Source organism: Jaculus jaculus, chromosome 7 (genome assembly GCF_020740685.1).
Source record: "Jaculus jaculus isolate mJacJac1 chromosome 7, mJacJac1.mat.Y.cur, whole genome shotgun sequence".
In the NCBI taxonomy this organism is placed as follows: Eukaryota; Metazoa; Chordata; class Mammalia; order Rodentia; family Dipodidae; genus Jaculus; species Jaculus jaculus.
In genome coordinates this window covers 13,842,644-13,864,226 of record NC_059108.1, presented here as the reverse complement: position 1 = coordinate 13,864,226, position 21,583 = coordinate 13,842,644, and the positions used below count along the sequence as shown (strand labels likewise).

General features: G+C 42.4%; 1 protein-coding gene across 1 annotated transcript in view; it reads right to left on the bottom strand.

Annotated features, from left to right (window-relative positions):
* Window positions 1-21,583, bottom strand: part of Rxfp2 (relaxin family peptide receptor 2) — a 68,453-nt gene that overhangs the window by 30,834 nt on the left and 16,036 nt on the right. The window contains exons 2-5 of the mRNA XM_012949074.2: window positions 14,595-14,741; window positions 11,371-11,448; window positions 6,027-6,132; window positions 3,847-3,918 (exon numbers count right to left, since the gene is read on the bottom strand). Coding sequence (XP_012804528.2) covers window positions 3,847-3,918; window positions 6,027-6,132; window positions 11,371-11,448; window positions 14,595-14,741 — 403 coding nt within the window. The remainder of the gene's footprint in view (window positions 1-3,846; window positions 3,919-6,026; window positions 6,133-11,370; window positions 11,449-14,594; window positions 14,742-21,583) is intronic.

Here is a 21,583-nt window from a genome sequence, read left to right as displayed (position 1 = left end):
TTATTTCTTTTCTTCTCCAGAATAGGAGGTTAGAGAATGTAGGAGGAAATCTGGAAACATGACAGTTTGGCAGGCGTCCTCCTCTTTTGATTCAAAATTGAGATATGAGTCCATTTAATGCGTTTAACACTGAGTGGCTTTTCTAAGAATAACTTACGGGTTCTTGAATTCCTGCTGTTTCAGCCATCAGGACTTTTCAAGCAGAACACTGGGAATTTATACACATGAAATTAAGGCAAATAAGTGCTTTAATGACAAGCAAGTTTATAGGCTATTTTTAAGTGTGGCATTATGTCCTCCAGAACCAGGGAAACACCTTGAGTTACATTTTGTTGCTAGTGATTACATTGAACAAGGACCCAGTTGAAGAAGAACTACCTAATTTATGTAAGGCTCATGTTACAATGAGGAGGAGAACTGCTGTTTGTTTCCATGGTAACCATGATGAAGTATTATAAATTGCATTTTATTTCCCTGAAACTGCTCTTTCCTCTTCAACTTTAGAAAGTACTGGCATTTAAAAAGATTATGAAGATGAGTACATTGATAAAATAGTAAAAAAATAATAATTCAGATCAGTTAAGCCACATTTATTTATCTGGCAATGAAAATTACTTGTTGATTTAGGAATTTATTTTTTCTCAGTGTCAAAATGACCACAACTCTACCATGGGTATTGAAAGCATTTCAGAATGGAGACTTGGCTGACAAAAAAACTCTGTGATCTTAAGACTGTTGACATGTCAGCAAGTTTTGGAAGGAAGGCCAATTTATACCTCCTTCACTAAGAAAATTTGGGACCTGCATTGTCAAAGTGCTTCCAGATTCTTCCCTCCAGTGGCTGTCAGCTGTAAGGGGGACATCAACAGGGGTCAGGATAGGCCATGGACAGAAGTCGATTAGGTCTTCACCCTGGTGCTCCCCCAAATGGGCAAAGGCATGGAAAGGAATTCTTACAGGACTGTATGTCTTGGTAAAAATTTTGTTAAATGCTAGAAAAATTTCGATTCCTCTTTATGTTTTTCATTACGATAGAATAAATATTACCCACGGCATCCAATGACCTGGACTTTGACCCTCCTACTAACTGACTGTAGGTCTTAGCTGAAAATCATTTAACCAATATAGACTTTAGTCAGCTTGTGTGTAATGAGATCTATAGATGTTCTTAAAACTTCTATGATACTAGATGATAGAATTTGCTATAGTTGGGCTGGCGAGATGGCTCAGCAGTTAAGGGTGTTTGCCTGCAAAGCCTAAGGATCTGAGTTTGAGTCCCCAGTACCCATGTAAAGCCAGATGCACAGGGTGGCATATGTGTATGAAGTTGGTTTGCAGTGGGTAAGGACTTTGGCATGCCCATTCTCTCTCTGCCTCTTTCTCACTCTCATAAATAAATAAATCAAATGTTAAAAAATAATTTGCTATAATTTGGATCTTATGTGTCCCCCCCCCCCACGTTAACCCACATGTTAAAGGCTTAGAACCCTGTTTGGTGCTGTTGAGAGGAGGGGGAAAGTTTAAGAGCTAGGTCCTTAAAGGGAGGTCTTCAGGTCCTTGAGGGCATGGCCTGGGCTACTGAGCTCATCCTCCTCATTCTCTTTTCTCTCTGGTAATGATCTATGAAGGGCTTTGTTTCAACACTATAGAACTAATCAATCCTGGACTGAAACCTCCCAAAGCTATGAGCCAAGTGAGCCTTTTTTTTTTTCTTTCTAAATTGATGGCATTTCCATGCTGAGAGCTAGCTGAATAACTCAGAGTTTAGACAGCTACTGTCATACAAGAAGGCTTTCCCTCTCTCCCTGTGGGTGTTCATGTCTTTGCTCATGTCTTTCCTCTCCCTTGAGTATGATTCAGGCAGTGCAAGAACAATGTTGATTCATCGAGCAAATGTTGTGATTTAAAGAATTTCCAGAAAGATTAGAAAGTACCATGGATAGAACCCCCCCCCCCCCCCCGGAGGACTCTAGAAGCCTGGAGCTAATGTGTAGCTCTGACAGCGTGACAATGACAACATGACCACATGATCTAGGATGGAACGGAATGTCCCAACTGTATGTGGGTTTACAGAGGTGAAAATCAATCCCAGGTAAGACTAAGTCACACCCAGTTCTACCCAGGGGGGTTCTTTTCTTATATGAAGGACTTGTCTTTACTTTCATGAACATGGCATCACTGAAAATGTTCCCAGAAACTTTCAGTTTTATGCTAGATGTTGAAGGACAAAACCAGGCAATGGTTGTGTGTGCCAACAGCTTCTTTCCAGTATGTGTAGCATCACCTTGCTGATTTCTTTACCAAGACTGCTGATCCTCTTGGCAGGTGAAGAGGTGTCTCAGAGTGAGAGGGCTCGGAAGGACTGGCAGACACTAACTCAACGTCGTGATATAGGATCCTGTGTATCTTCTATTTTTATTTTTAAATCTTGCTAAGGAAGTCTGTATGGACGCTATTTATTATTAATTTATTATTATTATTTTAAAACTCACATATATAAGTTTTTTACTTACGTTATAGTCTTATATCCTCTCACAACCCTGGCCCCCACTTCCCTGGGGGACCTCCAGGCATCCTGGTCTGCTGGTAGAAGTCTTCCAATACTCCACTGTGTAGATGTGTGTAAAGTAAGCTGATGATCATGAAATAGCTTTGTGAGGATGGAATTGAGCAACAGAGTACGAATGGTATTAAGTGATTGTTTTTGAGAGCTGTGGTCAAGGGTGACTCGTCTCTGCCCTCCCACGGAGACTGTCTCCAAGGACTGCAGTTTTAGATCTCTTGGGTGCTAGAATCATTTTGGCCTTTCTTTCACTTTGTGTGTGTTTCTTATTTGCTGCTGTGCACTGTTTACTGACCTCTTCTCTCCTCCAGTAGGCTAACATCTCTGTGTTACTGTGCTTTTGCTCCTATAACCCTAGCAAGTGGTCTGCATCCTACCATTACATGATTTTAGATTTTTTTAAAAATATTTTGTTCATTTTTTATTTATTTATTTGAGAGCGACAGACACAGAGAGAAAGACAGATAGAGGGAGAGAGAGAGAATGGGCGCGCCAGGGCTTCCAGCCTCTGCAAATGAACTCCGGACGTGTGCGCCCCCTTGTGCATCTGGCTAACGTGGGACCTGGGGAGCCGAGCCTCGAACCGGGGTCCTTAGGCTTCACAGGCAAGCACTCAACCGCTAAGCCATCTCTCCAGCCCTGTTTTTAAATTTTTATTATTATTGTTTTTAGTTTGAGAGAGAAGGAGACGAAACAGAGAGAGAATGGGTATGCCAGGACCTTCAGCCTGCTGCAAATGAACTCCAGATGCACGCACCCCCTTGTGCACATGTGCGACATTGCACACTTGGATCGCTGTGAGCCTGGCTAGGTGGGATCTGGAAATTTGAACATGAGTTCTTAGGCTTTGCAGGCAAGCATCTTAACCACTAAGCCATCTCTCCAGCCCCCATTATGTGTTTTAAATGACATTATCATCCTTGCCCATGATTTTACCTTTTTTTTTCCCCCAAATTACAAAGTACATCTAATACCTTGGTATCTGCAAAGTCATTTTTCAAATAATCATAAGGAAAAACAGGAGACTATGTACTGGGGTATTTTATCTCTAGTCCAAGTTAAATGCTCTGAAAATTTTAAGTAAAATCAAGTCAGCTACTTTAAGTTGTGAAATGCAAAGATAACACACTTTTAAATGCTTTATTTTCTAATCTTAAGTTTAGAAACATAAATTTGGAAATAAAAAGACATAAACTTTATATTTTATTTTATTTTTAGATAAGAACAGCTTAAAGAAAACAACCAAGGGTTTTCCCACAAATACACTATTAATAGTTACTTACATCTTTGTAAGTTCTGTGTACTTGATGAAAACTCTATCGGGAAGACTGTGGATTTTGTTTTTTTTAAGAGACCTAAAAATAACATGCAAAACAGGTGTCAGTATGGAGTTTTCCTCTTTTCTTTGAGACAGAGTTTCTCTATGCACAGAACTATGAGCTTAGTCTGAGCACCGTTTGCAATCCTTCTGTCTCAGCCTCACCAGTGCTAATATTATAAACGTGTCTCACCATAAACAATTTCTTTGTGAACTTCAATTTTTTAAAAAAAAATTTTTATTTGGGGCTGGAGAGATGGCTTATCAGTTAAACGCTTGCTTGTGAAGCCTAAGGACCCCGGTTCGAGGCTCGGTTCCCCAGGTCCCACGTTAGCCAGATGCACAAGGGGGCGCACGTGTCTGGAGTTCGTTTTCAGAGGCTGGAAGCCCTGGCGCGCCCATTCTCTCTCTCCCTCTATCTGTCTTTCTCTCTATGTCTGTCGCTCTCAAATAAATAAATAAATAATTTAAAAAATTATTTATTTGGAGAGAGTGAGAAAGAGAGAGAGAGAGAGGGAGAATATGAGTATGCCAGGGCCTCTTGCCACTTTTTGCATCTGGCCTTACTGGAGAATTGAACCCAGACTGGCTGGCTTTGCACACTAACACTTTTAATCACAGGGTCATCTTCCTAACCTTCTTTATGTATTTATTTGAGACAGAGAGAGGCAGGCAGATATAGAGAGGATGGGTGCACCAGAGCCTCTGGCCACTGCAAACGGACTTCAGACGCTTGCACTACCATGTGCATCTGGCTTTACGTGGGTACTGGGAAATAAAACCTGGGTCCTGTGGCTTCACAGGCAAGCAACTTAACTGCTAAGCCACCTCTCCAGCCCCCTTTATGGATTTTTTTAAATAGCCAACCAGACATTTCACTAGAAGCTGCATGCCTAAGAGAATATTTGAAAACAGTACATGGTACTCAATACATATTTGATCACGGCAGTAATTAAGCACTGTCAATGGGAAAATTTAAAAAAAAATTTTAAATAAGGCATTCTGAGAAATGTAATGAGATGCGTGAGGTGTGGCATGACACCCTGCTTGAGAGGAAGCATTTTAAATAAGTGGAACACTGAGGATAAAATATAGTACAGCAAACATTTCAACCAGAAGTACAGCAATCAACGAACATTCTTGGTGACTGTCACACACTGCACATAAGGGCATGGGCTGTGCTTTCCTGTTACTAATAACAGTCTTTGCTTCCTCCAGCATCACCACAAACACATGAGTGGTGGCTGTGGCCAGGGCATTAGGATAACTCCAACATCAACAGTCAATGAAAAGCTTCAAGTCCCTGTCGCAATCTTTTGGTACCATCATTGGATATATGGTTTATTTACAAGTATTGGGCAAATTTAACTGGTTAGTATTAAAAAAATTAGAAAATGTTTACATACTTAATTTTTTTATCTTAGTCTCTAGATAAATTAACAAAACACAGTAACAAGTAAAACCAAGACAGCCAAAGATCCTAGCCAACTTGGGCATGCCCAAATGATGATATGATTGCAAATCCCCGAGATTTAAATTTTTTCAGCAAAGTTCAAAAAAAAGTTATATGATTTAGCACAGCTAAATTATGGCTCTTTGATATTTTCATAGTCTTAGATGAATTATTGACATCGCAAATGAGGTGTGTATTTCCCTTTCTTTTAAAAATATTTTTTATTTAATTACAAGAAGAAAGAGAGAGAGAGAGAGGGAGGGAGAGAATGGGTACACCAGGGCCTCCAGCTGCTACAAATGAACTCCAGATGCATGAATCACTTTGTATCTGGCTTTATGTGGGTGCTGGGGAATTGAACTAAGGTCATTAGATAGACAAGTGCCTTAACTGCTGAACCATCACACCAGCCCTGTAAGTTTCCTTTTAATAGTTAGCATATACACATTAGTAGTAATATACATATCAGAAAGTAGTTGTAAAGTCCTCTAGTCCACAGATGTTTGTGACTTCAGTGTTACCTAGGCTACTCTGAGGGACAGTATTTAAAACATATTTTCTCTATAAGAAAACATGTCAACCTCTCTGATGACTGGCTTCTGTATTATAGTATTTATTATTATAACACCATGGGAGTTCTTTTCTTCTTGTGGTTTTCATGTGACTTTAGGGACAAAGACCATTGTACTTACAGTAATGTCACATTGCTGGAAATCTCTGGCACAGATCTCAAGTCAGCCTTTATACATTCCAGTTCGGTTTCTTTGCAGTAACAGTGTTGGGGGTACTGGTCGAGAACTAATGACAGAGTGAGAAAATTTTATCAGATTAAATACATGTATTTAGTTATGACTTTATAACAATTGACACTGCCTTCTTTTCATTAAATGTGCAAAAATTACATCCAGTAGCAGACTTATTTATCCCATAACGAAGACATATAAGAATTCTCTCCTAATCAAGTACAGAGCAATGAAGTGTTCCTCTCACTTCTAGCATCCAGCAGGGATCTCACAGGCATCTAACAGATGAGTAGAAAGAAACCACAGGCAGATGTAAGTAGCATAAAATCATATGGCAAAGTAAGATTCAGTTATTTTCAATGAAATACCATAGTATGATTGAGTAAATCTTTTTTTAAAATTTTTAACATATTAATTGACATTTTCATACACATAAATATTGTGTTTTATTATAATCCCCTCCCGTTATTTTCTTTTGTACTCCCCCACTTTTTTGCCTTCTTAATGGCAGTGATTGGATCAACTGAGTTCAATACCACAAAGTAGTTGCCAAATAAATGCTTATTGATTAAAATTTAAGTAATTTTACTTTTTTAAAATCAGTGCTATGAGGAACTAGATGTGGATCCTGCCCCAGCCACCATCAGGCCTCACTGAAATCAACCTACTCATATGTCCTTTAAAATACTTTATTTATGTAATTATTTATTTGTAAGCAAAGAGAGAGGGATTGAGGGAGAGAGAAGAGAGAGGGAGGCAGAATGGGTACACTAGTGTTTCTAGCCACTGAAAATGAACTCCAGATGCGTATGCTACTTTATGCATCTGGCTTTACGTGGGCATTGGGGAACTGAACCTGGATCATTAGGCTTTGCAGGCAAGTGCCTTAACTTAACTATCTCTCCAGTCCCAGATATCTTTCTAGTTTTTTTTTCCCCTTACCATGAAGTTAGAAGTAGAAATTAAAAGTTGGAGAGAAGCTACACAGCTGAGAAAACCAAGATCCATCTACGTGAAACATTTGGGATCATGCAGTATGCTTTAGAATTTATTCCAGAGGAACTTAAAGAATTGTTAATACAGTGACATATAAAAGAGTGAGAAAAAAAAAGAGTGAGAAAACTATGGAGAAAAACAAAAAGGTCAAGCCAGTTCATGGGGCAACCACAGCACGTGTTCATATGTGTGTGGGATGAAAGACAGAATAACTGACAGAAGGGTGAGGAATGGGAAGAGAATGTGTTTAGATTCTGATTTCTACACTGATCTGATGGATGTTTGATTTGGTGCCATTAAGAAAGTATCTTTTGGCTGGGGAGATGGTTTAGCAGTTTAGGAGCTTGCCTGCAAAGCTTAAGAACTCATGTTCAGATCTCTGTGTCCCATGTAAGCCAGACACTGTGATGCTAGCATGCAATGATGCACATGCACACAAGGGGGCGCACGTGACTGGAGTTCATTTGTAGCAGCTGAAGGCCTGGTGTGGCCATTCTCTCTCTCAAAATAAACAAACAAATAAATAGAAAGAATATGCGTACTTTTGATTTTGTATTATTTTTAACTAGAGAGCACTTTTTGTAGTGAGGACTTTTGAGACAGGGTCTTGCTGTTTAGCACACGGCTTTCTGCCTTGTCTTCTTGGGTTCTGGCATTACATACATATGCCACCAAACTCAGCCTATTAGTATTTACCTCAATGTGATTGTGGGTTATTTACAGTCTCCCTGTTTCTTTTACATCCCTTTAAGCCAAATGTTATATTAAAAGTGAATTTTGATGACTTGCAAAAGCCATAAAAGCTGTTACTGAGTCCTCACTTAATGCAGAAGATGCTTTTAGTGTATAAAGTTTTGGAAAATATTTTATGTTGTCTATAGATATATGCTGATTGTCTCAACACATTAAAGATACTGTTAGGGCTGGAGAGATGGCCTAGCAGTTAAGCGCTTGCCTGTGAAGCATAAGGACCCCCGTTCGAGGCTCGATTCCCCAGGACCCACGTTAGCCAGATGCACAAGGGGGCATATGCGTCTGGAGTTTGTTTGCAGTGGCTGGAGGCCCTGGCGTGCTCATTCTCTCTCTCTCTCTCTCTCTCTCTCTCTCTCTCTCTCTCTCTGCTTCTTTCTTTCTCTGTTGATCTCAAATAAATGAATAAAAATAAACAAAAATTTTTTTTAAAAGATACTGTTAATAAGTTACATCAGTGTGTACTGACATTGAGAATTTTATGATCATATTAGTAGATTGAAAACTGTGGCCAGAATCTACTTGCCAATAAAAAAGAGTTTCAGAGCCGGGCATGGTGGCACACGCCTTTAATCCCAGAACTCAGGAGGCAGAGGTAGGAGGATTGCCATGAGTTCGAGGCCCACCCTGAGACTACATAATAAATTCCAGGTCAGCCTGAGCTAGAGGGAGACCCTACCTCGAAGAACCGAAAGAGAGAGAGAGAGAGAGAGAGAGAGTTTCATATGGTAGTGCTGCTTAAAACAACAAGGTGGGCCTAACTCTTCAGTTTCCCTTTTCTGCAAGCCAGTAATGATCTCAAGTTCTGTGGATTATATGCTGGAAAGCCTCCTGTACCACCTTACTCTCCTGTGCTGGTTTGGATGTGAAACGTCCCCAGCGGCCTCACGTCACCCTCCATTTCCAGCTTATGGAGTCTCTGAGAGGCGGAGGCTTGCTGGAGGAGGGATGACCTCGAGGTTTATCCAACCTGCCCGCCTGCACTACTGCTCAGCTCATTTGACAAGGTGCGGCGCGCTGCTCTGCTCTGCCGTGCTTTCCCTTGCATGATGAAACGTCCCTTCAAGGCTGTAAGCTGAAATAAACCCTTTGTTCCCATAGGCTGTCTCTGCTCAGGAGTTTTGTCCCAGCAACAAGCAGGTAACCGTTACATCTCTCCAAGGATGTTTTCTGTACCCCGATTTTTAGTGTTTCTCTGGAGCGCTGAAATAGACATTATAATCAGCATTCCCTTCATTCCTTCTGCTCAGTCAGCACCGCTGCCAGTTTTCCCCAGAACACTCTCTGTTATGGGGCTGTCCTGCATATGGTAGGAAGCTCATCTGTCCCTGGCCTGTACCTGATATGTGCTGGCAGCAACCTATTCTGCTCTAGCTGTGACAGCTAAAAACGTCCACAGTTACCTCCAGGTACAGTGACCCTGGTGAAGACTCACTGCCCTAATCCACTGTCTGCATTTCTGACGGGGTACATTTCTAATTATGTGCTCATCTTCTTTTAAAGCAAAGGGAAGATCCAACCCAGTGCAAACTAACAACAAAAAAACCCCAAAATCTGGTAGTTGCCCAATGGGTAGAGCAGTGAGCTCCAGTGGGAAGTGTCAGGAAGAGAATATCAGTATTTTCAGTTACACTCATTGTTAAACTTATCCTTTTAAATAAATTTTTAAGAAACCCCCTTTTTTGAGACAGGGTATCATTTTGTGGCCACGGTTAAAAAAGTCACACTCCTCTTGCCTTCAATTCCTGATCACAGATGAGTGTCATCATATCTGGCTTAACTTCTAATTTTATACATTATAATCTTGCATATAACTGAGCGGGTGCTTGAGTTATAAAGCTGGTGTTATGAAATGTACATTCCACTATTCTCTATGTGCCTGATGTGATGAGGATGAGGGCGCTCTTGGGGCGTTTCACACTCCAGCCACCACAGGAGACTAAGGTAGGGAAGGGTGTTTTCAGAATCCACAGAACCTGGGATCATAATGGCTTTCAGGAGAGCGGAAGTGGAGAGTTAGGCTCGTGGTTTTGCTTCAGGCAGCACACCCAGCATTGCCCCGTGGAATCCTTCCATTGGCCATTTTATAATTAGTTTCAGGACACTCATGGATACCCATATTCATACATGCCCAAGTCCCTTCTGTAAAATGGTGTGGCATTTGCATAGAACCTACATGTATCCACCTATATCCTTTATATTTAGGTGATTTTAACATGCAAGATGACATAAATACTATGCCAATAGTGATTATAGTATTTATATGTTTATCTGCCATTACTGTAGTGTGATTGATAGATGATTACATTGAGGACTAAAGACTAGCAAAAGCCTGTACAAATTTAGCACAGATGAAATTAGAAAATATTTTTGATTTGCAGTCGGCTGGTACCGCAATTGTAGAACCCCTGGATATGGAGGGCTGACTGTATACTCTTATGCACATAGCATATACATACCTTTATATGCATACATGCTAATATGTATGAAATTGTCTGTTATCTATATGCTTACACGCACACACACATAGCTGAATCCAGCTCTATATGGGATAGAGGCCAACCTCCACAGTGCGTGCCTCCAACCCATTAAGGGCTGGCTGTAGTTTTCTAGTGGCAGCTCTGCCTTACCTCATGTTGGCAGAACCTCAGCACATCTGGGCAAAGGTGAAAAGGCACTGGGTCTTGCCAACTTTGCTTTCCTGACTGTATTGTTACCACTTCTCCCTTCCCCGAGGACTCTCAAGTCCACCTCAATGGCATCTACCTGGGGCATCTTTTCTCCTCTCTGACAGAGCTATGGTGTACTCCCATGACTCCTGGGTGAGGCATTGACTCATCAAGACTTCTGTAAGCATACGTTGGTCCTGCTACGCATGGCGTATTCACGAGTTGGGAACCCATTTTAGTCACCTTTGAAGTCTCAGTGCCTAACACAGGGTCTCAAAAGTAGTGTGAACTCAGTCAAAGGAAATCAGACCTTATCATCTGTCATAACCATTCATTGTTTCCATATCCCTGCACCCAGAGGTTAGCACACAAACTTACCATGAATAGAGATGCACGTACTCTTGCATCTTTTCATTGAACTGAAACTGAACTTCTGAAGGGAATTAATGCACCACAGCAGTCCCCCCTTATCCACAAGGGATGCATTCAAAGATGACCAGGGGATTCTTAAAACAGCAGATAGTACCAAGCCTTGCATAGAATTATTTTTCCTACACATAAGTACCATGATAACGTTTGATTTGTAAGTCAGGCCAATGGGATTAGCAGTCACTAATGACATAGTAGAAAAAAAAATTATAACCACATACCATCACAAGCATGATGTGACAGTGGTCTGTCTGAGACTCTCAAAACGTTATTACACTGAGCAATATCCCCAACTCCTCAAGACAGTCATTTAAACTTTGGGGACTGCAGTTGACTGCAAGAGTCATCGAGATTGCTGGCAGAGAAACCACAGATAAGAGGGGACCACTGTTCTCACATAAGCCCACACGCCACAAAGCTGAAACTGTCTTTGAGCCCGTACCACTTACAGCACTCCTGTGTGAGTGTCACATTATTAACATTTCCATGGACTGTGCCAAATATGGTCGCCCATCCACTAGTGTCACCTGCGAAATGGTGATTGACATGTAAGTTAGTCTAGAAATCAGGTACCATGCTACAAAACAAGTCTAAAAATTTAATGAAATTAAATGCGAGAAATTTTCAAGCTATCGAATCATTGATATTTTAAGCACGTAGATAGTAACTGGAGAGTTGGGTAGACCCAGGCGGGGATTCCCTTTTGATACACATATTTCACATGTGTGTTTCATAAAATATATAATGCAAATCTTATTTTACACAACTATGGAAAATATTATTTGTTTCTAATGCTAACATTTTGAACATTTGACCTGAATTTTGAGGGCCTCAGAAGAATATTTACTCTGAATTTTGTTTTTATCATGTTCATACTACTTCGTTCGAGTATGGAAATAACTTGATTGATAGATATAATTAGTTCTTATAAAATTAAAATCACTTGACGGATTTTGTTTTGTTTTGGTGCTGGGGACAGAACCCCAAGCATGTGCTCTTACCACTTGGAGACATGTGGTCTTTTAAAATAAAACTAAAAATCAAGGTGCTCTTTGTTAAAGGGTGTTGAATCCTACTGAGAGAAATCATATTTCCTCAGGTTATAATATACTAGTGTCAATGTTAATATGTCATATGACAATTTGTCATTTGTTAATATGGTCTACTTTTTTGCTGTTCCCTTTTTTGTGATAAAATAATATATACACATATGTATATGTATATATATATATATATATATATATATATATATATATATATATATATAATTAAAAGAAGGAATTCAAATTTTGAAGCATCATTTACTTTGGGTAGATGTTGTAGAAATAAGATTTGCATTATGGTATATGATACCGAAGTTCACAAAAATTGAAAGTTAAAGTATAGACTTAAGTAATTGTCATTGGGCTCTTTGGTCCCTGTCATCTTTAATTTATTTCTACTCCTCCTTAATATCTTCATGACTCTCTGAGGCTTTTGATCACATCATAGGCCGCTGCACATGCATCATTCCAAGTAGGTTCAGAACATCCTTGTGAGATACAAGAATGTTTGTGGTTCCCCAATTCCCAAGTAGCCAAGAGGAGATCTCTTTGTGTGACTTGTCTGTTGCCCTCCAGAGAGCTGCTCTTGAAACTGGGCACTGATTGAATGCCTAACTGTATACTCTGCTGCCCTAGGTTTGGGCAATAACACAACAAAGAAGATGCAGGCCTCTTTTCCGGGTGTTCACGACTAGGAGAAGCACAGTGGAAAGGTAACACACGTGATTCTACGTGGTTGTAGGTATGCCCAGGTGCCGGGACAGGAGGAGGAATCATGCCCGGCCTTCACTGGAGATGGTGCTGCTGTGTGGCCAGAGAGACCTGCCTGGGAAGGGACACCCGAACAAAGGTGTTCTTTTTTCTTTTTTGAGGTGTTGGGGGTTTATTAATGCCTCACATCTGCTAGGCAGGCACTCTACCACTGAGCTATACCCCCAACCTCTGGATTGAGCCTTCAAGGATGAACAGAAGGGACTCATGGGGAAGGTGGCTGAAATTGTCTACACCTAAAGGAACGTGCTGAGGGATCAGGGACAAGAGAGCAGTCTATTCTCTCTCTCTCTCTACCTGCCTCTTTCTCTGTCTGTCACTCTCAAATAAAGAAATAAAAATAACGAACAAAAAAATGGGCTGGAGAGATGGCTTAGTGGTTAAGCACTTGTCTGTGAAGCCTAAGGACCCCGGTTCAAGGCTCAACTCCCCAGGACCCACGTTAGCCAGATGCATAAGGGGGCGCACGCATCTGGAGTTCATCTGCAGTGGCTGGGGGCCCTGGCGTGCCCATTCTCTCTCTCTCTCTCTACCTGCCTCTTTCTCTGTCTGTCACTCTCAAATAAATAAATAAAAATAATAAACAACAACAACAAAAATAACAAAAAAATGAGAGTAGTCTGCGCACAGCTGCTGGCCATGCCAGGGACTGGCGGTCCCCTCACATTGCAAGGTGGCCAGTGCTGAGGTGGGTGGGGCAGGTTCAGAAAGTCTCTGAGTAACTTGACCCATCACCCGCTCCAGTAGGAGAGGGGGGTTAGACAGGATCTGTCGTCCCGTCCGTGTAAAGCCCTGAACGTGACCTTAAGGCCTTGGGTCAACTCTGCTTCCCTCTGCACGCTTCGTGCGCCTGCTGTCTCTGCTCAAGCTGCTCTGCCTGGTCTAGCTCGTGACCATGGAGTCTGGCTTCATTTAGCCTCAGAGCCTTGGACCTTGCTGTTCCTTTTGCCTGAAATTCTATAAATCCTACATTTTTTCCTATCTACCTACCTCCTTCTTCCCTCTCTCTCCCTCCTTCTCTTCCTCACTTCTGCCCTCTTTTCCTTCCTCCTTCCTCCTTTCCTTCCTGACTCCCTCCTTTCCTTCCTTCCTCCCTCCTTTCCTTCCTGTCTTTGCCTTTCTCTTTTCCTTCCTTCCTTCCTCTCTTCTTTCTTTCTTTGTTCTTTATTTCTCTTCCTCTGTCCCTCCCTTCCTCCCTTCCCTTGTCTTATTTTGTTCTTAATTCAAATATTACCATCTTAAAAAAAATGCTTCCTCTAATTCTGTCAAAGCCCTCTTCCAAGTTACTTTCAATCTCTTTGTTTGTTTTTTAAGCCCATGGGATTTATCATTCTCTGGATGTGATCAATCTGTTTATGTACAGGTGGTGTTTTCTTTGTTCATATTGACCTTGTGAACTCCACAAGGTTATGGTCCTCGTTTTCCTTGGGCCTACTAAATCTCGGTGATTTGGAAGGTCCAGGCACGCAGTTAGCACTTCCTATCAGTCTGCTCAGTCAGTTCTTGCTGTAGGTAAGCCTAGTGACTCTTTATGGACATTCTTGCAGCTGAGCCAAGTCAGCGGCCACTGGGAGGTAGTCAGAAGAAGCACCTTAAGATTAAAATAGGAGACCCCAAGCAGATTTTGAGTATAATTTCAATTTTCACAGAATGCTCTTCTGATTTGAGCATGTTCTCTACCTGAAAATTCAGGTCATTACCACAAAGGCACTGGGCAGTGATGACTGACGTGGAGAAAGGGTTTTCTAGAGAACGCCAGATCACAGCTTCTGCTCCGTTCCTATCGCTCACAGCTGACCCATAACTTGGGGGTGGACATGCAGGGCGACAGGCAACGTGAAGCCAGGTGGGGGACTCACCACAGTTGCGCTCGTCGGCCCCGTTGCCACAGTCATCCACACCATCACAGTGAAAAGCGCGGGGCAAGCACTTGGTGAGATTCCCACACGGAAAGTAGCCCTTGGGGCACAAGGCAGTGGCCATATTGCCTTCCGTCAGTGCAAAATCTACATGAGGGTGGAGAGGGGTGGGGAGACACAAAAAGAAATCTTACATGAAAGATACCAAGTGGTACTGTGGATAAGCCCCCGCATGTATTGTCCCATTAAATGTTACAGAAAATAAACTCATGACTTGAGTGTTCTAGAGCTGTTCTTAGTGCCCCAGCCCCAAGAATGACATTTTAAGTGTCTATGATTAGACCCAGCATCAGTTATACCAAGGAAGGGATGAAGGTTCATGTTGACTTTTCCTTTCAGGAAGGTAATTGTAAGGAAAGCCAAAGGCATTAGCCTACTTTTGCAAGAAGTCATGATATCGTCCACACTTGGAAACAGGAAAAGCCATAATTAAGTAGGCTCAAAAGGATGAATTTATTCCATCATTAATTTTTTATTACAAGAAGGATTTGTGGTGACTTACAATAAAAAAAAAAAACACATGCTGAAGGACCATTTAAGAATAGATAGTACACTTGATCTTAGCCCAAAAGCTGAGAAGTGATATAAAGCACTATCTAAACATGAGATCATGAGTAATCATTAAAACAAGGTGGTGGTGGTAATAATAAGCAATGGTGTCTCACAGACTGAGTGTACCAGGTACCAGCACCTCACGCAGCACCCATCTCAGCTAATCTTTCCCCTCACCTGAAGCTCTAGTGGCACTCTTCTTTATATTGTGGGATAAGGAAGCTAAGGATCTTGCCTGTCACCATCTAGAAACTAACTCAGGGAAGATATTATTTGGTCTTCTGGCCCCAGAAGCCCACTTGCAACCACTGTGCCATTGGGTCTGGAATCTGCATTTCAAAGAGTCTTAGTCACTTATGAAGAAAAATTAACCATAGTCTCCTAGGGCAGGGCACATGAGGTATGAACGATGAGAGTTGAACAAGGGTCTGGTTGAATACAGAATGCTGTTGAATTCTAATGACAACCCTGTTGATTTGTGTTACTATCTCTATGTACAGACAAGGATGTGAAGATGCTTGTAATCTGGTTCTGAGAAAACTCCCTCCCTTGTGGGGTCTGACCCTTCCATCGGAGATTGCTTTGCAGCACCAAAAGTTTTGTTTAAGCATCTTTTTACATGTTTATTTATTAGCATATGTTAATTATACATTTTCATTATGACATTTTCATTCCTGCAAACAATAAATTTCAATTATATCACACCATCACCTTTTCTCATTCCCCTTCTCTCCCACTGACCCCCTTCCTCTTCCCAGTTTTCCCCTTTTATATGACCTTATCATGCCATATTTATTTATTTATTTGCATGTGAGAGAGAAGAGATTGAAAGAGGCAGGTACATATAGAGAGAATGTGCACACTAGAGCCTCTATCCACCACAAACGAACTTCAGATGCATGTGCTACCTTGGGCATCTAGCTTACGTGGGTCCTGGGGAATCAAATCTGGGTCCTTAGGCTTTGCAGGCAAGTACCTTAGTCACTAAACCATCTCTCCAGCCTCATACTTTCATATCGTTTTTATGGGGGAGGGAGTGACCCATTGAGTTTCATTAGGGTTACTTACAGAATCACGAGTGAAAGTTTGTTTACAGAAGCATGGAAAACTTATCATGTGGATGTACCACTGGAGAAAACGTCTCTCTTGACCCTAGGAATTGCATAAAAACGAAGGTATATGTCTTCATGAGCCCCTCTTTCTTCCATGACAGCATGTTAGTAAGCCCAGCCTTGTGCAGATCTTGTGTAGGTAATCACAGCTATTGCGCGTCCCAGAGCGCACCACCCATGTCATGTCCAGAGGTCAACATTCCCTACCTCACCTTTCTCTAGCTCTTACATTCTTCCCACTGCCCCTTTTCTGTCATCTTCCCTGAGCCTTGGAGGGAGTGACATAAATGTCTCAGTATTCAACCTTTATGAATTCTCAGCACTTTGATCAGTTATGATTCTCTGCAGTTAACCACCAGCCACTGGTCAGAGAAGTTCCTCTGACCAAAGCTGACTGCAGAACTAATCTATGGACACGCAGTCACCGAGAAAGCACTTTAATGAGAACATCTTACCCACTTAGTCAAACAGCAGCAGCAGCTTCCACACTAGGGGCAACAACATGCCCATCCAAGAGCTTTTGACCTGGTTTCCAGGACTTATGAATTTCCTCTTGTGCAACGGGGCCTCTGATCTAATCCGCAAGTGCTTGGTTACTCCCGCAACAGACTTGCCACTATTGCACCAGTGGTACATCATGCCTGGACACTTGGTAGTTTTTTCTCCCAGAGCCCACGAGTGAACAAGACTGCTGATGAAGAAGTGGCTTGCATAGCACTTTCAGGAACCCTGAGGGACATCCAGCAGTGAGAAAGCAACCACTCCAGCTCTGGCTTGGTTTCTGTGTGTCCCACAGCCAGGGTGCATGGTGTCTTAAGCAATGGCATCTTACTGTCCGGTTATGGTGGGCAACCAAGTACACTGCCGATACCTGTACCTCAGGGGCTCCTCTAACCAACAACTCACAGGGAGGGAGCCCATCTCTGGCACTGGAATTTTTAATTCAATAACCTAGGGCTAAGGAAGCAACTTTGTTCACCCACACAAGATACTTTTGTTCACAGTCACTAAAAAAATTATGTGTGGTTGTATCTGTGCATGTATATGATGTATGCATGTGTGTATATGGTGTGTGTGTGTATGTGTGTGTGTGTGTGTGTGTGTGTGTGTGTGTGGTGTATGTATGCATAAATGCAACAGTCCATGTGCGAAGGTCCAAGAAAAACCTGAGGGTCTTTGTCCTCTCCTTTCATTTTGTTTGAGATATGTTTTTTTCTACTGCATGCTCACCAGTCTAGCTGGCACATGATCTTCTAAATCCTCATGGCTCCGTTCCCTCATTGCTGAGGTACATCGTGGTTACATGCCACATTGTGTGATGTGATGTGAGTGATGGAGAATGGAACTCAGGATGGCCAGCTTGCAAGCAAGCACCTTTAACCACGAAACCATTTCTCTAGGTCCCAAATTATTAGTATTATTTGTTGGATTTTCAAGGTAGGGTCTTGCTCTAGCCCAGGCTGACCTGGAATTCACTATGTAGCCTCAGGGTGGTCTTGAGTTCATGGAGATCCTCCTACCTCTGCCTCCCCAGTGCTGGCATTAAAGGAATGCACCACTATGCCCAGCTTAATTTTTTTTATTAGTTTACTAAGAAATATATTTATAGGTCAGAGGAGACGGCTCATGGTGAAGTGCTTGCCAAACAAGTATGAAGACCCTTGGAACCCACATGGACGTGTTGACATGTTCTCAGCCCTGAGGAGGCAGAGACAGGAGTGTCCTAGGGTTTACTGACTAGCTACTCTAGATGAATCAGTGAGTTGTAGGCTTTGTGACAGACAGTGTCTCAAAAAAATAAGGTGGGGCTGGAGAGATGGCTTAGCTGTTAAGGTGCTTGCCTGCAAAGCCTAAGGACCCAGGTTCAATTCCCCAGTAACCGAGTAAGCAAGTACACAAGGTGTCACATACGTCTGGAGTTTATTTTCAGTGGCCGAGGCCCTGGCATGTCAATTCTCTCTCTCTCTCAAAAATAAGAAAATAAAAAAAGTAGATAAATTAATCATAAACTTAGAATAAAGTGAGGAGTTATTGTAGAAGCTATCCAATGTCGTACTCTGGCCTCCACACCCATATTCAAACATGCACACATATGCCTACCAGCACATACAGGAACATGCACACACACATGTATATATGCACACCACACATATATACACAAGCAATCATATACCTTTTATATCAACACCCAGCCTACACCCACCCGCATACCCATCCACACCCACACATCCCCCCTTAGGTACTGCTACACATGGCCATTTTCACAGCCACATGCCCACACCTACACAGACATCCACATGCCCACTGAATGATGCCACCCGTGCTTAAGGTGGGTCTTCAATAAACTTCACCCAGGCAATCCCTCAAAGACATGCCCAGAGGCTAACCTCATCTAGATAATCCACCCCCCCACCTCAGTGGATGCTCAGTCCTATTAAGTTGATACTTGAAACAAACCACCACAGTACTCATTAGTTCCTATGCAATCCCCATCAAAGTCCTGATAAAATTCCTTGCTGAACTAGAATATCAAGAAATAATCCAAGAATTCATATGGAAACACAAAAGATGATGAATTACCAAAGCAATGCTGAAGGGAAAGAAAACAGCTGGCTGTGTCCAAATACCTGATCTCAAATTATGTTCCAGAAAGATCGTGACACACACAGCATTGTACTGGAAACCCAAACACACACAATAGATCAATGGAGCAGATTAGAAGACCCCAGAATAAACCCACACTGCTTCTATTCAGCAGTACAGAAATATGAGATTTGTAGGAAATGGATGGATCTGGAAAGAATTTATATTAAGTGAAATGACCCAAACTCAGACAGACCAACACTGTATGTTCTCTTTCATAGGCAGATCCTAGCTGGTAATATCTATATGTATGTGTTTAAATGGGGAGACATAGGTAAAAAAAAGGTATAAAGCTAGAATGATAACTAAGAGCTGATATAAAAAGATAATTAGGAAAGGAGTTGGGGTGGTGAAAGACACATGAGGCATGTAAGCAGAAGTGTGAGGTTGGGGAGAGAGGGATTTAGGACAGGAGGGAGGGAGGAGAACCAACTAAAACAAATTGTATTTGAAAATGCCAAATAAATGATACCTAAAACTCAGTATGCTAACTAAGAAACCAAACCAAAACAAACAAACAAACAAAACAAAACAAAATTGAATAACAAAAAAATAAATGAATGCATGAATGGGTCATTGCGGAATTAAAAAGGAAAGTGTGTCTTTCAAAATCTAACCTTCCCAAAGCTGCACACTTAGGTTCCAATGTTGATGAGGACATATTTAGTTTCCATGCACCTCATTTATCAGTCTGCTCTGTCTTTATGAAATTTCAATAATAATTGAGAGCCCCTGCTGCATTTGGCAGATACAGAAAAAGGACCCCTGGCCTTCTGCGAGAGGGCATGTTCTGTGGTCTGTGGCTCCTGGCATTCATGGGAGCGGAAAGAGGCAGTTTCATTGAAACATGGGAATTAGGGAAGTCGAGACTGCCTGCATCAAAGAGCTTCTGATAGCTTCTTCAGCCAAACTCAGCAGAAGGGAGGTCTGACCATGTGAAAGAAACCCTCATTGTCTGTCCTCTGTCTTTGCTCAATATCCTGGACATGTCCATGCACTAGTGTTAAAAGGACTCCGTGGTCACCTGTGGAAGCCATCTGGGCTGCTGCCCGAGGGTCTGTTTGTGTTACCCCCCAGCACTTCCCCTGGGCTTCCCTGGCAGCCACAGGTGAGAATGACCATTCAGGCTTACACTGTTAAGGATCCTGTGGAGTGCTGCGATGTGCCTTGCCCTAAAGATGGCGTTGGCTTCCGCCTTCGCTAGCCCGATAGCGAGCGCTCTCTGGGATAAACAAGTCCTTATTTGGCTGAGGCTGCTTAACTAATTCTGCTTCCTTAATCGTGGACCTATCTGCATGGGCCACGTGGCTCACTAGGGTTGGCTAGCGCAGGACTACTTAGCTTGTGGGTCGGCTCTCCCCGGGGTCAGAAGATTGTTCAAGGTTCCTGAATCAACTGCTTAAAGAAGAGCTCTCGGGTCGCGTCATTCTTGCTGGTCGAGGTGGTCGCAACAGGATCCCTGGAGACACACAAGTCCCTCTGTTTTGATTCTCTGACAGGACTACCCTGAATGGAGCTGAGGAGTGTCCTGTCAGCCCTGTGTTCTGGATGGAACTCTCCCCTGGCAAATGCCAGCAGTGGGGCTCCATGGCCTCAGGGCAGCATGGAGACTATCTCATCAGGTCACGGAGGAAGGCGATGGAGACACGGAAGACTATAGACACTGTAGAGGAAGGTGTGGTCATGTGCAATAACTGGAGAACCTAAAAAATGTTCCTTTTCCTTTAGCATCTAGGGAATGTTACCTGAGACACTCAGCTCACTGGGTGACTTGCTGTGGTGTCAGTCCACAAGGCGGGCGCTGCCTGTCCCCTCAGGAGCTCTGGCATGGGCATGTCTGAGCATCAACTCTGAGCATCACCGGCGAGAAGTAAAGCTGAATTCAACTCTACTTGGTGAGTCCACCTGCTGGGAGCCATCTTATCTCTGTTTCCCAGGAGTCCCTAAAAGCTCTCCCTTGTGTGGCACATGATAGACACATTGTAGAAAACCCGAAGGTCTTTCTTTCTTTTAAAAGGAAGATATTTTATTTTTATTTACTTATTTGAGAGAGAGAGAGAAAGAGAGAGAGAGAGTGAGAGAGAGAGAGAGAGGGAGAGGACCTTCAGCTGGAACTGCAGACGCATGTGCCACCTTGTGCTTCTGTGGGTCCCAGGGAATTGAAGCTGGGTCCTTTGGCTTTACAGTAAGTATCTTAACTGCTAAGCCATCTCTCCAGCCCCAGAAGGTCTTTCTCAAGGGTTTTCATCTTAAAGTAGTAGAGAGAAGTAGATCTCTTGACTGCTTGTTTTCTATTTGGACATCTCACACTCCATTCTCCAAGTTAGGGCTCTCTGCTGTACTACGTAGGGCAATCTCTTAAGTGGGACATCCAGGGACTTTGAATCACACACTTACCCCACCTCCTTCTCAGTTCAGATTCTTGCCTTCACTGAACTTTCCCACATATCCTGTGTCTATCACGTTCTTCTGGGACAAACCACGTACTTTATGCGGGTGGAAGACCCTTAGGCCAAGGGTTAGAGATTTTCTGTGGAAATATGGCCCTGTCTTACTTGAGATAATGGCTTGATGATTGAGCATATATAATTGGGGAAATGATGTCTAATTTTGGGAATGGTA